Here is a 17,402-nt window from a genome sequence, read left to right as displayed (position 1 = left end):
TCCACCTTTTTAAAAGGTCATTTTACAGTCATTTCACTTTAGCACTTCTTCCAGTGTGTCAATTTGCTGTGTGGAGCTTCAAAAGCCTTTTTCATCAGGGCTATATCACCTGCAAATGCAAAGCATTCCATTTTCACCCTCTTCTTCTCTGTCCCAATGCTCCAGAAAAATTTGCTTCCTTAAAATCTTCAAACCAGCATGTAATTACTACTGTTTGGTTGGTTGGTTTGGGGGATGAAAGGGACCAGACTGCTACGGTCATCGGTCCCTTTTTCCAAAGACAAAGAACATCCACAGAGAATAAAAACGAGGAACAGAATAGATCACAGACGATACAGAACAAGAGAAACGGAGACAAGGACAAGACAAAACGAACTAAAACCACACAGAGTGTGACAGTGGTTGGCCGACCATAGAAATAAAAAAGGAAAAGCCAACCACTTAGAAACACATTAAAAGATCAGTTTAAAATCATAGGCCAAAGGCCAGAATCAAAACAAAAAATAAAACAGAAACACTCAGATGAAAGAATAAAAACTCCCTGCCCTAATAAAACGTAAAACTAAGGCAGCCATAACAGGGTCATCGGATAAAACGGCAGGGAGCGTATCAGGCAGCGCAAATGTCTGCCTGACCACAGCTAAAAGGGGGCAGGCCAACAGAATGTGAGCCACCGTCAAAGCCGCCCCGCAGCGACATACAGGAGGGTCCTCCCGGCGCAGTAAATAACTGTGTGTTAGCCGGGAGTGGCCAAGGCGGAGCCGACAAAGGACGACTGAGTCCCTGCGGTTGGCTCGCATGGAGGACCGCCACACAGTCGTCGTCTCCTTAATGGCACGGAGTTTATTGGGTGTAATCCGATCGCGCCATTCAGCGTCCCAAAGCGCAAAAACTTTTCGGCGGAGGACCGCCCGCAAATCAGCCTCTGGGAGGCCAACATCCAGAGATGGTTTACTCGTGGCCTCTTTCGCCAGGCGGTCAACATGTTCATTGCCCGGGATACCGACATGACCGGGGGTCCACACAAAGACCACAGAGCGGCCGCAACGCGCAAGAGTATGCAGGGACTCATGGATAGCCATCACCAGACGAGAACGAGGAAAACACTGGTCGAGAGCTCGTAAACCGCTCAGGGAATCGCTACAGATAACGAAGGACTCACCTGAGCAGGAGCGGATATACTCTAGGGCTCTAAAGATGGCGACTAGCTCAGCAGTGTAAACGCTGCAGCCAGCCGCCAAGGACCGTTGTTCGGAATGGTCCCCTAGAGTTAGCGCATACCCGACACGACCAGCAACCATCGAACCGTCGGTGTAAACAATTCCAGAGCCCTGATACGTGGCCAGGATGGAATAAAAGCGGCAGCGGAAGGCCTCTGGAGGGACCGAGTCCTTCGAGCCCTGTGTCAAGTCGAGCCGAAGGCAAGGGCGAGGAACACACCACGGGGGTGAACGCAGAGGCGCCCGGAAAGGAGGTGGAACAGGGAAAAACCCAAGCCCACAGAGAAGCTCCTTGACGCGTACGGCGATCGGACAACCCGACCGGGGCCGACGGTCTGGCAGATGGACGACTGACTGCGGGAACAGGACACGATAATTTGGATGCCCGGGCAAGCTTAGAACATGGGCCGCATAAGAGGCCAGCAAACGTTGGCGCCGGAACCGCAGTGGAGGTACACCTGCCTCCACTAGTACACTGTCCACAGGGCTGGTGCGGAAAGCACCAGTGGCAAGGCGTATCCCGCTGTGGAGAATTGGGTCCAGCACCTGCAACGCAGATGGGGATGCTGAGCCATAAGCTAGGCACCCATAATCCAGGCGAGACTGGATTAACGCCTGGTAGAGCCGCAACAGGGTAGAGCGGTCGGCGCCCCAGTGGGTGTGGCTCAAGCATCTCAGAGCGTTTAGATGCCGCCAACACGTCTGTTTAAGCTGCCGGATATGAGGCAGCCAAGTCAACCGGGCATCGAAAACCACCCCCAAAAACCTGTGGGTTTCCACCACAGCAAGGAGTTCGTCGCCAAGATAAAGCCGCGGCCCAGGATGGACTGTTCGGCGCCGGCAGAAATGCATAACGCGGGTCTTGGCTGCCGAAAACTGAAACCCATGCTCTACAGCCCAAGACTGCGCCTTACGGATAGCGCCCTGTAGCTGACGTTCAACAGCTGCAATGCCAGTAGAGCTGTAATAAAGGCAGAAGTCGTCAGCATACAGGGAAGCAGAGACAGAATTTCCCACGGCCGCAGCGAGCCCGTTAATGGCTATTAAAAACAGGCAGACACTTAAAACAGAACCCTGTGGCACACCGTTCTCCTGGACGTGGGTGGAACTATAGGAGGCTGCGACTTGCACGCGGAAGGTACGATACGACAGGAAATTGCGGATAAAGATCGGCAGAGGGCCCCGAAGACCCCATCCATGAAGCGTAGAAAGGATGTGATGACGCCATGTCGTATCGTACGCCTTCCGCATGTCGAAAAAGACAGCGACCAGGTGCTGACGGCGGGCAAAGGCAGTACGGATGGCCGACTCCAGGCTCACCAGATTGTCGGCGGCGGAGCGGCCTTTCCGGAACCCACCCTGAGACGGAGCCAGAAGGCCCCGAGACTCCAGTACCCAATTTAAGCGCCGGCTCACCATCCGTTCAAGCAACTTGCAAAGAACGTTGGTGAGACTAATGGGACGGTAGCTGTCCACCTCCAGAGGGTTCTTTCCAGGTTTCAAAATGGGGATGACAATACTTTCCCGCCATTGCGACGGAAACTCGCCCTCGACCCAGAGACGGTTGTAAAGGTCGAGGAGGCGTCGCTTGCAGTCCACTGAAAGGTGTTTCAGCATCTGACAGTGGATGCGATCTGGCCCGGGAGCGGTATCAGGGCAAGCAGCAAGGGCACTCTGAAATTCCCACTCACTGAATGGAGCGTTGTAGGGTTCAGAAGCGTCGGTGCGAAAAGAAAGGCTCCGACGTTCCATCCGCTCTTTAATGGAGCGGAAGGCCTGGGGGTAATTCGCAGAAGCGGAACTCATAGCAAAATGCTCTGCTAAGCGGTTTGCAATGACGTCGGAGTCAGTACAAACTGCTCCATTCAGTGAGAGCGCAGGGACGCTGGCAGGGGTCCGATAGCCGTAGACGCGTCGAATCTTGGCCCAGACCTGCGAAGGAGTGACATGGAGGCCAATGGTGGACACATACCGCTCCCAGCACTCCTTCTTGCCTTGGCGGATAAGGAGGCGGGCCCGCGCACGCAGCCGTTTGAAGGCGATAAGGTGGTCTAAGGAGGGATGTCGCTTGTGACGCTGGAGCGCCCGCCGGCGATCTTTAATCGCTTCAGCGATTTCAGGCGACCACCAAGGCACAGCCTTCCGCCGAGGGGACCCAGAAGAACGGGGAATGGCAGATTCGGCGGCAGTAACGATGCCGGTGGTGACCGATTGAACCACCGCATCAATGTCATCACTAGAGAGAGGCTCAATAGCGGCAGTGGAGGAGAACAAGTCCCAGTCAGCCTTATTCATAGCCCATCTGCTAGGGCGCCCAGAAGAGTGACGCTGTGGTAGTGACAGAAAGATCGGAAAGTGGTCACTACCACACAGGTCGTCATGCACACTCCATTGGAGAGACGGTAAGAGGCTAGGGCTACATATTGAAAGGTCAATGGCGGAGTATGTGCCATGCGCCACACTGAAGTGTGTGAAGGCACCATCATTTAAAATCGAGAGATCGAGCTGCGACAATAAATGCTCAACGATGGCGCCTCGACCTGTTGCCACTGACCCACCCCACAGAGGGTTATGGGCGTTGAAGTCGCCCAATAGCAAGAAAGGTGGCGGCAATTGGGCTATCAGCGCAGCCAGGACATGCTGCGAGACATCACCATCCGGTGGAAGGTAAAGACTGCAGACGGTAACAGCCTGTGGCGTCCACACCCGAACAGCGACAGCCTCTAAAGGTGTGTGGAGAGGGACAGACTCGCTGTGCAGAGTGTGAAGGACATAGAGGCAGACGCCACCCGACACCCTTTCATACGCTGCCCTGTTCTTATAATAACCCCGATAGCCACGGAGGGCGGGGGTTCGCATTGCTGGAAACCAAGTTTCCTGAAGAGCTATGCAGAAGAAAGGGTGACGGCTGATAAGTTGTTGGAGCTCAGCTAGATGGTGGAAAAAACCGCCGCAGTTCCACTGGAGGATGATATTGTCCATGGCTGAGAAAGGCGTGAAAGGACTGGGAAGGCAATTTACGCCGCTTGTTCACTCACTGCCACCGATTCAGTACCCGTACGAGAGGCATCCATGGCGTCTGAGGGACCAGCGAGATCAAGGTCCTCAGCGGACGCTAGAATCTCGACTGCATCCTCAGACGCAGAGCGCGAAAGGTGCGGTGGGGTTGGCGCCACCGCAAGTTCTTTGGCCTTAGAGGTCTTTCTCTTGGACTTCTCTCGCTGAACCTTGGGTTGCACCGGCTGGGAAGGCTTCACCGATTCAGTCTCCGGGACAGAGGAGGATCGTGAAGCCCTACGCCCGGCCGCTGGTGAGGACTTATGCCACTGGCGGCCGTCATCCTTCCCGCTGGTGGAACCCTGGGAAGGGAGGGTCCCAAGGGAACTCTTACGGGCGAGAGTAGCCGAAGAAGTTAGACGCTTCTCCGGCTGAGAAGCGGGGACGGACGTCCCCGACGGGTGGGAGGAGGTTGCTCCTGAGGTAGGTGGTGCAGGAGCAACCGGTTGGGTAGAGCCCCCCACAGGCAAGGGGGCAGGAGGAGTCGTACTGCTTATCGAGCTGGCTGGAAGTCTCGAAACTGATGGGGCTAGCACAGTTGTCGTAGCAGCTGCATAAGAAGATGTCATTCTCACAGGATGGAGTCTGTCATATTTCCTTTTGGCCTCAGTATAGCTCAGCCGGTCCAGGGTCTTATATTCCATAATTTTGCGCTCTTTCTGAAAGACTTTGCAGTCAGGCGAGCAAGGTGAATGGTGCTCCCCGCAGTTGACACAGATGGGAGGCGGGGCACATGGAGTATCGTGATGAGATGGGCGTCCGCAATCTCGACATGTGAGGCTGGAAGTGCAGCGGGAAGACATATGGCCGAACTTCCAGCACTTGAAGCACCGCATCGGGGGAGGGATATAGGGCTTGACGTCACATCGGTAGACCATCACCTTGACCTTTTCCGGTAACGTATCACCCTCGAAGGCCAAGATGAAGGCACCGGTAGCAACCTGATTGTCCCTCGGACCCCGATGAACGCGCCGGACGAAATGAACACCTCTACGTTCTAAGTTGGCGCGCAGCTCGTCATCAGACTGCAAAAGGAGGTCCCTATGGAAAATAACACCCTGGACCATATTTAAACTCTTATGTGGAGTAATAGTAACGTTAACATCCCCCAACTTGTCACAAGCAAGTAACCTGCGTGACTGGGCGGAGGATGCCGTTTGTATCAGTACTGAGCCAGAGCGCATTTTAGACAAGCCCTCCACCTCCCCAAACTTGTCCTCTAAATGCTCGACGAAGAACTGAGGCTTTGTGGAGAGAAAAGACTCCCCATCAGCTCTCGTACAAACCAAGAATCGGGGCGAATAACTATTACCTCCATCCTGAGACTTACGCTCCTCCCACGGCGTGGCCAGAGAGGGGAACGTTTTCGGATTGTACTTTTCAGCATTAAATTGAGCCCGAGAACGCTTAGAGACTGCTGGCGGCTGGCCGCCAGCGAGAGATGATGTACCACGCTTCATTGCGGGTCATCCGCCCTGATGCCACCTACTCCGACCAAGGGCCCTCCCCACGGGCGCCACCCAGCCGCAGCAATAGCCACCTGGCAGGATGTCCATTGCCGGGAGTCCTGATGCCCCAGGGAGACGGGCATCTACTCCTTGGCATACGTGGGGAGTTAACGGCGCAGGCATCAGTAGAGCGATCCCTGTGTTGTCAGGGGGCTACAACCAAGAGGGTACATGGCGGCCCCACCACAACGGACTGGCTACCGTGCTGGATCTTAGGTGCAAAACTGTCCAAGGTCGTCGTCGCAGTTAAAAGAAACACTGCAGAGTGCAGCGTGGGAATCGCATCCAGGGACGTATCCTCGCCCAAAAGATGGAAAACGAGCGGAACACCATTGCAACGACGAAAAAGCCGGCTAAAGGTCTCAATGCACGACGGATACAGTGCACCACGTAAGGCGCCCTTCCCCAATTGGCTCGCTCTTCGGAATAATTTAGAAAGATGGAGGTCAAACCCGAGAGGGGACCATCACATAAGGCCGAAACATGTGAGACTCCTTTTAGTCGCCTCGTACGACAGGCAGGAATACCGCGGGCCTATTCTAACCCCCGAACCCGCAGGGGGATTACTACTGTTTAACTGGTATTAAGAGCACTACTTTTTTTTTCTCCCTTTTTTTCTGATTAAATGATATTTGGACTTCAGTGTCAAACCTTAGTCTTCCCAATGCCCTCACCTTCTGCTTTCTGTAGTTGTACCTGATAAAGTATGTGAAGACCCTGCTAAGGGCGAGTCATACATTTTCTTCTTTTCTATTTATACATTTCAAATATTTTGTTTTATATTGTAAAGTGTAACCATACCTTACTTTTATTTTGTTACAACATGAATTTCCTATTAACATGTTTATTTTCATTATTATTATTATTATTATTTTTTGGTATCTTAAACTTTAATAATATGATTGATGCTCCACAGCTGATTCCTACACTGCATTATGCAGTGTACATCTTAAAGAGACCATTCAACCGCCCACAACTGATATGCAACTGGTGACATCTTTCCTACATTTAACGCAAATCCTGCCACCGCTAGGTATTTGTGGAAATAATTTGGGCATCCATGCTGAGACATTTCTCAGTTTTTTTTTTTCTGTATCTAATAAAATGATTTGACTTCTCTCTGCACTCTTACAGCACTGCAATTTTACTTGGTTCCATATTGACACAAAAACCGCTTATAAACTCTCCTTCAATTTATAGATTTACTTGTAAATGAACTATTAAATATACTAGATACAAACTGGCCAACACAGAGGTAACAATTGATTTGCACTAAAACCACAGTGCACAATAATGCTGTAGACACACTAAGCCTTAGAAGGTAACAGTCTTGTATCCTCTGAACAATGGCTCCAGGCTCTGAATGATCGTACAGGCATCAAGCACTGTGCTTGCTTCAACTTGTTCACAGCCTGCTGCATACATGGACAGGAACACAAGCATGCTCAGCATTTTTGGACCAGAAGTATTACATCAATAGTCTATTTACAAGTTTTTCACGCCTTGTTTAAATCTTATCCATAGGTCCCACACTCAACATTTCATTTTACCAGTTAATAGACTATTAGTTTAAACTGTAAGAAACTAAAAAAATAAGCAATCAATTATAGAAAATGTTGTTTGGTTTTGTTTCAAGAAGGTGATATTTTGATATTTCTAGTACTTTTTTACTTACCTTTCAGTATATTTTATTGAAATTCCTATTTGTTAAAGGTCAGTTTGGTCAAACTATGGCTGTTAGTGAAAAACAAGAGTCTGGAATTTATTTAGTTATTTTTTTTAACAATGAACCCATCATCGTCCCACATTTATATTTTGCTATGTGATTTACAACAATATGAAGTAGTTATGGAAATGTATATGAAGTAGTTATGGAAATGTTTTGAAAATTTTCAATTATGTACTTTTTGTAAAAAATATTTAATCAAAATATTAAATAGTATTTGGAAAAATGTTATTAATTAGAAGCTATGTTTTGTTGTATATCACTTTGGAAAGAGCATGAAAAATGCAGCAAAATGACACCTTTCCCAGGTCTCTATCTCAATTAAAGCAGCTCCTAGGACAACTTAAAAAAGTCCGCTCACACATTTTTGGCCAGTTTTTGGAAAGTTTACATGACCCTGTTTCAGGAATGGTTTGAGGTAAAAATTTGAAATTTGGTATTTTTCTTAGTTTCAGCACCCACTATAAGTATGCCAACTTTTAGCAAAATCTAAGAGGGTGAGGTCAAATTTTTATTTAAAATGTGATTTGACATGGAATGGCCCAGAATGCAAACATAATTTAGAAGTGATTATTGTCTGCTGTTTGCTGTGGCGTGAGCTACCAAAAACTAATGTGTTCCAAGATCTTTCATTTACAACTTAATGATGTTTCATATATGTTAAACATTAACAGTAGCTATAAAAACAGTTAAGCATACTTCTACATTAAAAGTTATTCACCAGACTGTGAATTTGTGAATGTGGTGCATGTAGAAAATTGAATGAACTGCAGCTTCACTATCTGTGAGTTGACATGAATACTGTATTCTTTCAATAACTATGTACTTGACATTAATGACTTTATCGTTTGCCTGAAATGTTAGCATCGTATACACACAAACTTTGAGCTATATAGCAGCAGTTGCCTACAACCAGCCTATACCTAAAGGAAGTCGACCAAGGAATAATATTACCGCCAAGTGGATTATATACCATTCAAGAGGAGACAATAGTTGCAGTTTACCACTGATGGACCTACCACCGTCTGGCTGCCAACAAGGTCACACGTCACATCCCACGTACAGATAAGCATTGAATAGAGCTCTCTCAGCAAAGATTTGGAAAGTAGTCTCAAATTGTTTTAATGTAATTGCATTTACATACTTCTTTGAATAAACATTGTTTTATAGTGACTGGATTCCAAATTTCATGTCGTCTTTGTTTGCCACATTATTACTTTTCTAATGTTACTGTTTGTTAATTTCTTTTCTCTCTTATTTATTTTAATTATCATTGTACATGCCTTTTGGAGGATGTGCTTTGACATGTAAATGAAGCGATTTTTCTGGGTAATTTTACGTATTTAAGTGTTGCATTTTGTAAAATGTGCAAGATGTTACATCTGCCATTAGTTTCCAGGCTCTGACCGATCAGAATCTCACATTGTTGCAAAGTATAAACACAATGGATGTTTTAAATTTCAGATCTGTCTAATGACTGTGGCTTATTCTGGCACTCGTCACTTGCAGCATTCTCATAGTCGTGGGTGAGCTTGTTCTTGTAGTTGCCTTTGGGCGATTGAACAACTGGTGTGACTATATTTTTCAAAGGTATTCACGGGATTTTTATAATTTATATCCCTTTGGGTTTTGCTTACTAAATCTGAAAATGACCTTTACAGTAACTCCAATAGTAAAACAAGTTCTTCTGGAGGGGAAAAAAAAGCCACAAAACTGTACTTCATTACATTTCCAAGTTAAATATTTAGGAATATTCACAATCAAAATACACTATTTAAATCTTCTGAACGTCAGTTTCATTAGATATGGTGTCATTTTGTGGCAAGACACTATTTTTTTTCCAATGCTGTCTTATTGAAATCTTACAGTCCTTGGCTTTCAATTTCGAAATTTATTATACAATATGGCGATCAAAGAGGAAGTGTGTGTAGTGAGTTTCCAAGTTTGGGGAAACGAACAAGTGGAAGAAAAGGAAGTGGTAACTGTCATGGAAAATATGGATGAAGGCTTATTTCTTAAATCAGCACTTGGTCTCAAAACAGAAGTAAATGGAAAAGGTGGAACAGTAAGTAAGTTTCAATTGCTGTAAATGAACATGGAAGAAGTGGGCAAAAAGGTAGAAGCTATTAGAGAATCACAAAAAGAAGTGGGTAAAAAGATAGGAAAGCTAGATAAGACGTTTGAGCAAAACCTGAAGGAATAAAAACAGGAGTAGGAATCTGAGTCAGAAAAGAAATTTTCTGATTATTAAAATTAAAAAAATTATTATATTAAAATTAAAATTTTGGATAAGTTGACAATGAAGTTTCAGAAATAGTCAAAGAATTTAAATTTGAGATATCTGTAAGACAAGGAAAATCTGAGATATTTTAAATGAAAACTTAGGCTGCTTGGGGGATTTTGGATTGGGAAGGCAGATGCACTAGATAAATATGAGCTGTTTGAGGATTTTGCTTCAGGATTTCTAGAAAAGAAAAACAAAGCAAAGTCCTTAAGTATTATTAAAAAGCATCATGGTATTGTAGGAAACTGGAGTATCAAAGAGTACTATGAAAGGCTGATGAGCAAATTAACATATCTGGATGGCCCATTGAGTGAAAGGGATACTATGGAGATACTAATGGGGAAGTTGCCTTCTAATAAGAGATGTGTGTTACCAGAACACAATCATATAATTAAAGATTTCCTAAGTAGAGTGAGGGATGTTGAACTTTTAGGGATAATAATAGAGATCATTCCAAAAGTAGAAACGAACTCCCGCAACAGCAATTGCCCATTCTGAAGTAGGTCAAACTTTCGGGCTCACAAATATTACAAGCTGCCTTCATGAAACAGAAAACAGAATTTGCAGTCATGGTATTTCATTTTTCATTTATTTATTTACTTATTTATTTATCCTTCTTAAAGCATTTACATGCAATCGATGTCGTCATGAGTAATGTACAATTTACATATTAAGAAATATAACTATTGTGAGGTATCACACAAAGCTGAAGTACACATTTTAAAAGAACATACATAATAAAGGAATACATTTGATACATAAAGATATCCCACATAACTAAAGTGTGCATTTTAAAGAATGTCCATAACAAAAGAATACATTTCCTACATAAGGATTTCTCCATATGTTTAACAGTTAAATGTGGAACTACAGAGACAAAAAAAGCTTAGGAAGAGGTACAAACAGAGTTGCAAGTTGCTTCGTAAGTCAGGTCTATTTTTGAAGAGTTTTCAAATTCTTTACCACTGTAAAAAGCTTTGTCTTTCAGCCATTTTTTAGTCTTACTTTTAAATATATTAAGAGAAACACAATGTGCCTGCACAGGTAATGTGTTGAAAAGCTTTATTCCCATGTATTCATAACTGTCTTGTGTTTTCTTGAGTCGAGTTGTTGGTATGTCTACCTTCGATATCTGTGATTCGTTATTTACTGCTTCTGAAGTCCCACATGCTCTCTGAGTGAGTCTTAGCTGCTGATTTTCTTTCTTCAGGTATACGATTTCTTTATGTAGGACTTCCACAGTTTTCTGCAGACTGATTATTCGTTCGTTTAGCTTTGCAGTAATATCACTACAAGACACATACTTGTTGTTTTTTACTACTGAACTATAACTTTCATACACACGCGAATTACGAACACTACCAGTTGCCGCCATCTTCAGCAGTAGTTGTAACCCTAATTTTGGTAGTGGAATGTGTGACAGAATCTCTTGGTTGAAGATAATATGTCTGAAGTTATTTACGGAAGTATTATGGAATCACTGGGGTCATGTATGGAAATGTATTCTCAAATGTTTAATGGTGTCAAGTACATGATGAGCATCTAGGTGATGGGGAAGGGAAAAAAGGCAGGTTACAGAGAAAAAGTGATGATACTAGTAAGGAAGATATTAGTGATAGGAGTTGAAGTAGAGACGAGGAAGAAAACAAGGGGATGTATTTCTTTAACATAATAGTTTGAAGGAGGTATTGAGGTAAATGGAAGGAAAACTTTTTGAAATTACCCAGGAGATGAATACCAGAAATTCTGTGAATGATAAAATAGATGTAGATGTTGAGAATAAAGTTAATGTTTCTTATCATTGGTAAGAATGAAGGTCTGGCAATGTGTGAAAATTAGCAATCATTGTATAGAAGAGAAAGGCCTTCTGAAGACACAGTGAAATTACCCAAAGTTTTTTTTTTTTTTATTATTATGTAACGGAACAAGCTGATGTACTGGGAATGCTAGTACCTCAACTAAAAATCAAATACTTCTGAAATTTGAAATTGGGGGCATAAATCTGGTGTGTAATTTTCTTTATTTTTATTTTTTAGTTCTGGAGCTAAGTGTAGGTCTGGATTAGTTAACAAAATACACAGCAGAGATTAATTCTGGGGCCAGTTTTGTTAATATGGAGTGTGGTGAAGGGTCAAAAAAGGGTGTTAAGCTGCATGAGAGTTTTTCAGTAAAACCTTATCCTACTGTTGGCACAAAGGAACTGAAAGGACGATGGAATGTGTAGTTACAGAAAGAAGTAAGATATAATACAACAGGCCTTTGATTGTTGTAAGTAAAAAGGATAGTTGTGTAAAAGTTGTCACAGATGGTAATATGTTGGACACAATAGTGAGGCAAGAGACTCATCGTCCAGAAAGTATGGAACGACTACAAAGTGAACTATATGACAAGTCTTGATTTAAGAGTTGGTTATTGTCAAGTGCCACTTGCTTAAGAATACTGAAACTATTCAGCTTTTTAGTAATAGGAGGTGTTATCTGTACATACTCTTTCCCATTTGGATAGAAAATTAGTAAATCCGTATTTACATGAGCATTAGACCAAGTTTTAGTACTGGAGCTGAGCCCCAAAATAGCCTTGTATGCAGATGGTCTAATTACCACTGAATCTTGGGAAGAACATTGTAACCTGTTGCATGAGGTATTGCATGCTTTAAGAAAAGAGAGCACAATCACTAGGCTTAAAAAAACATGAATTTGTTAAGAACGAGAAATTTTTTGAGTAATCTTATCCATGGCTGGCATGAAAGCTAATCCTGAAAAGATAAAAGCAATAATAGAATGCCTGTATCCCAAAAACAGAAAGCAATTTAGGACTTTTTTAGGTTTATGCAATTTATAGACGCTTTATGCCTGGCCAAGTCTTGAATAACGCATGTTCAATTAACTTATTAAGCCCTAAAAAAGTTTTTACTTTGACAGACTAATGTAAAGAAGCTGTCAATGAACCTTAAGAGGCTCTGAAGAGGGAGAGAATCTTACAACCTCCTGACCACAGCCAGCCAATTTGTTTAAGGATACATTTGAGTTGTATGCCATTGGCCTAGAATTGTTGCAGAACTTTGGGGATGAGGAGACGGAAGATCATAGAACAATAGCTTTAAAAAGAAAACTGACATTATACATCTTCAATACCATGGTATAAATTCATTTTTATAATCATTTTCTGTTTGACTGTGAACTGTAATGGTACACATATTTCTTGTTTCTATTTCCAACTTTAATATTTTTTTCATTAACTGGTTTCTTGAGTATAATTAATCTGTATGAAGTTTTTTATGTAACTGATTTACTGTTATGTTGAATTTCATATTTAATAACTGCTGTTTAATGCTATGAATGCTGTATCTCAAGGTTACAAATTAGTGTATTCAAACACTAATTAGTTTTACAGTCATGTGTTTCATATGCAGCAATGACATTTTATCATAAGATCTTGCAGGAAACATCTGATGATAACATGGGGGGTGGGGGGGGGGGAGGTGCACATGTGAAGATACTGCTTACTGTGAGTTTATTTTTTCTTCTTTTCACTTTATACATATCTTTGATGGTTCAGATCTCTTGTTCTATAGTGTGAAGTGGAACTGAACATTACTTCTATAATGTTACAAAAGAAATTTTATATTATCATGTTTATATTCATCTTCTGGGTATGCAATAATTACACATACTTTTTTTGTTTCCAGCTTTTTGTTCATGATTCTGTACGCAGTGATTTCCAATAATTTGTCTTATTTTGATCACTCAAAATGTGATAAAATTATTGTAATTCAACTGCAATGAACACACACACACACACACACACACACACACACACACACACACACACACACACACACACAGAGAGAGGGGGGGGAGGGAGGGAGGGGGGGGGAAGAAAATGGAGGGGGAGAGGGTGGAGATGGAAGGCTCTTAATATTTTAGGGAAGAAAGTCAGGCAAAAGTGAAGTCTTAACATTCTGAGCTTTAAATGTGATTTCAGGTGTTATTACCTGGTGTCCCGTAACTTCACAGCTATGAATGCTGTTAACACTCTCCAATAGATTGTGCGCTTCATCAATTATCACAATGCTGTCTTTCAGTCGTATTCCACTTGCTTCACGTGTTGACTTGTGCAGTAGAGTATTGTAGGGGATAAGGACAACCTGGAAACCAATATCCCATGAATACTACTTTAAACTTGTTTGAAGCAAATAATTTTTTAAAAAGCCAACTGACAAAGACATGGTGAAGTGAGACAGCAATTTCCTTTAAAATGTGAAAGGAAAATGCAAGCAAGAAACATTAACAAAACACAAAGAGTTGCAGAAAAAATTTGAAGTTCCAATTATTGTACATTATAGCCATGACTGCTGACACAGAGTGGAGGCACAATGATAATTTATTGCTTTATAATATATAACATTGTTAATACCACTTTCTTCATTCAAAACGTTAGTGCTATGACGCTTTCCAGGCAGAAGTACACAGCTGTAAGACAACACATGGGTATCATGGCAGAGTGTCACATCAGAATAAGAATCTGTGTACAATCTGAAACTATATCACCACGTTTACAAGTACCCACATCTAGTCTCATGAAAAATTCTACAAGGTTCACTGGATCACACCTTTGTTTGTTTCATCAGTGTACAACAATGTTGATGACTCAGGCATTATTTATCTTCAATTACTGTTAATAATTTGTCAGTATAGAAACTTTGTTACAAGATATAACATTGGAAATGATGTACAATGGTTTGTAAATGTTCTTAGAACTCTTTGCTAGGATCCATGGAAAACTTCTCACAGCTTGGACGAAACAGACATAGATCCATCATCCTTTACGTTCCATAGAGTCGATCAAGAAGAAGAACCTTCAGGGTTGTGGAACAGACCAAGATACACATTAACGACCACAAGAAAATAATAGAAACTTAATCTGTACACTGTATATGAATAAACTGTCACTATACTCCTTAATGCTGTTTGCCAAGTCCATTACATTGTAGATAATTCAGTGAACATTATTTAGTGTTGTTGCCTTCAAAAGTAGTACCTACAAAACATTATCCTACTTTATCACTTAAGAGAAAAACAGCAAAGCTACGAACTCTGATCTGCTAGACAATGTGATAAAAGAATTTCCAAACACGATCTCCCAGTTTACCCAGGCTTCACAGCTTGCCTAAAATCCACAACAAAGACATTCCACTGTGACCTATTATTAATGCTATTTATTCTCCGATCAACATATTTGCAAAATATCTAACCAAATTATTAGTTGCTCAAAAAATTGCATTAAAATCTCCCAAATGTTCACTGACATAATGAAGTAAATCAGAATTAATTCAGCTGAAATTTTGGACTCTTCCTCTTCCTGTGGAAGGTAATTTAAGTTATTAGCAGACCAGCTTCCTCTCAAGACTAGTAAATCATTTTGCCATACTTTGAAGACTACCTACTTTTTGTATAATAATGAATTTTATATAACTGACAGAATAGCTATGAATTCTCCATTTCTTACATCAGTGGCTAATTTCACTATGGAGCATTCAAATGACATTAAATTCAGCTCTATCTGTCCCTCTTGCTTTTTTCGTTGTGTTTATAACACGTACATGATCTGCACACAAGGGATCAAAGTTCATATGTTCGATCTCACTGTTTACCCCAAGTCAAAACATCATGACTTATACATCCACCCACAAAACTTTCATTATCCAGCCCAAAAGAGTACCATTTTTATAAACACTGGTACACAGAACTAACTTTGTTTCTGACAAAGACTGTGGATTCTACGATCAAATATCTGAAGAAGGTGGTCTGGACAAACAGTTATCATGAACAATATATTAATTAACCATCTACTGAACAATATATTAATCCACCATCTCTCAGAAACGAAAACACACAGACAATCATCACAAGATGTTCAGCCTCCAAAGACATTACAATCAACCAATTTTCTGACCAGCCAAGAAAATTAAAGAGATGCTTTACCCAGTAAAAGGCAGCCTTAGTCTAAATCAACCTGGAATTTACGAACTCCTTGTGAAGGCAGTAGCACTTACATTGATCACTGTTACATATGATTTCAGAACACCGCACATAGCACAGTCGCCACATTACATATTGCAATTTTGACAAATCTGCTATTGTCAAACACATTCTAACAAACAAAAAACAATTAAATTTGACAAAATGAAAATAAATCTTATCCCCTGCATCTACGTGCAAGGATTCTGTCATGAAACCACGTGTTCATACCCTTACAGGTGGCTGGAAATGTTGAGTAACAGAGCGAAAGTACAACACACTTTACATTTTTATAACTGGAGTTTCCTCACGGCTGATGACATCAGCTGTGCACTGATCATGACCAGTACTACAATAGTGTTGCAGCAGGGTACTGAATCAGTGCCACAGTAACCACCACTACGTGACACCACCACACCTACAGCAGCGCAACAAGATACTGTTTATACGTGTTGATACAGCCACAAGGGAACACATCATTTGATCAAGCTGCCAGGCCACTGAAACGATCTGGCCCCATTGTGACCCAAGGTTGGTCCGTTGTTCAGGATCATGCTGCGTAGTCGGTGTATCCATATGGCTCCATTCATACATTTGGCTTTTGCTGGGTTGCCATTGCTTGTTGTTACCCTCAGCTACTTCCACCTGTATACATCAAGCTCCAGAGTTTGGTGCTGCTATAATTCATCACTTTCCCTAGCAATACCATTGCAAACTACATTGTCGTATGGGGCTGAGCACTGGCCATGGCAGCCAGCTGTTGACGAATTAGTGTCTGTTGCACAAGATGTCTCCCGCCTAGCTTTACTGCCTGGAGGGGGACCTCAACTGTATTGCAGCCATTAAAACACTATCACCACTGTCTTTCAGAAGGTACAGCGTTCAACACCTATTTATCACTAAGAATGTACTGAATGGCATGTTGTTAATAAAAGAATTTGATACAGTTTGCTGTCATACTGTTGGTATGACCCAGAGCTTCACAGCTGTCAATCAAAAATGCTTGGGTTGGGAGTTGCCATCCCATCATGAGCAACAGACAAACAGTTATCCCACCTCCAATAATGCCTTTACAAATCTAAGCACTGAAAAGTTACAGAGAAGTAAACTCGGATATCTACCATCTAACTGTATCAGTATTGCCAACCATATTACTTCATCACAGACATCGACAGAAAGCTGTTGTAGCATATGGAAGTTTTGGACTTCGTGATATCTCCATCATACAATTTCGTGAACTACATATCAAATGGGTAAAATATAGGGAGCGAAAGGCTATTTATAATTTGTACAGAAACCAGATGGCAGTTATAAGAGTTGAGGGACATGAAAGAGAAGCAGTGGTTGGGAAGGGAGTGAGACAGGGTTGCAGCCTCTCCCCGATGTTATTCAATCTGTATATTGAGCAAGCAGTAAAGGAAACAAAAGAAAAATTCGGAGTAGGTATTAAAATCCATGGAGAAGAAATAAAAACTTCGAGGTCCGCCAATGACATTGTAATTCTGTCAGAGACAGCAAAGGACTTGGAAGAGCAGTTGAACGGAATGGACAGTGATTTGAAAGGAGGATATAAGATGAACATCAACA

General features: G+C 42.4%; 1 protein-coding gene across 1 annotated transcript in view; it reads right to left on the bottom strand.

Moving 5' to 3' along the window:
* LOC126188286 (ATP-dependent DNA helicase DDX11-like) overlaps positions 1-17,402 on the bottom strand; it is a 139,393-nt gene that overhangs the window by 72,060 nt on the left and 49,931 nt on the right. The window contains exon 7 of the mRNA XM_049929870.1: positions 13,790-13,942. Coding sequence (XP_049785827.1) covers positions 13,790-13,942 — 153 coding nt within the window. The remainder of the gene's footprint in view (positions 1-13,789; positions 13,943-17,402) is intronic.

Source organism: Schistocerca cancellata, chromosome 5 (genome assembly GCF_023864275.1).
Source record: "Schistocerca cancellata isolate TAMUIC-IGC-003103 chromosome 5, iqSchCanc2.1, whole genome shotgun sequence".
NCBI lineage: Eukaryota > Metazoa > Arthropoda > Insecta > Orthoptera > Acrididae > Schistocerca > Schistocerca cancellata.
Note: the sequence above shows the minus strand (reverse complement) of the source record. Positions and strands in the feature narration are given on the sequence as shown.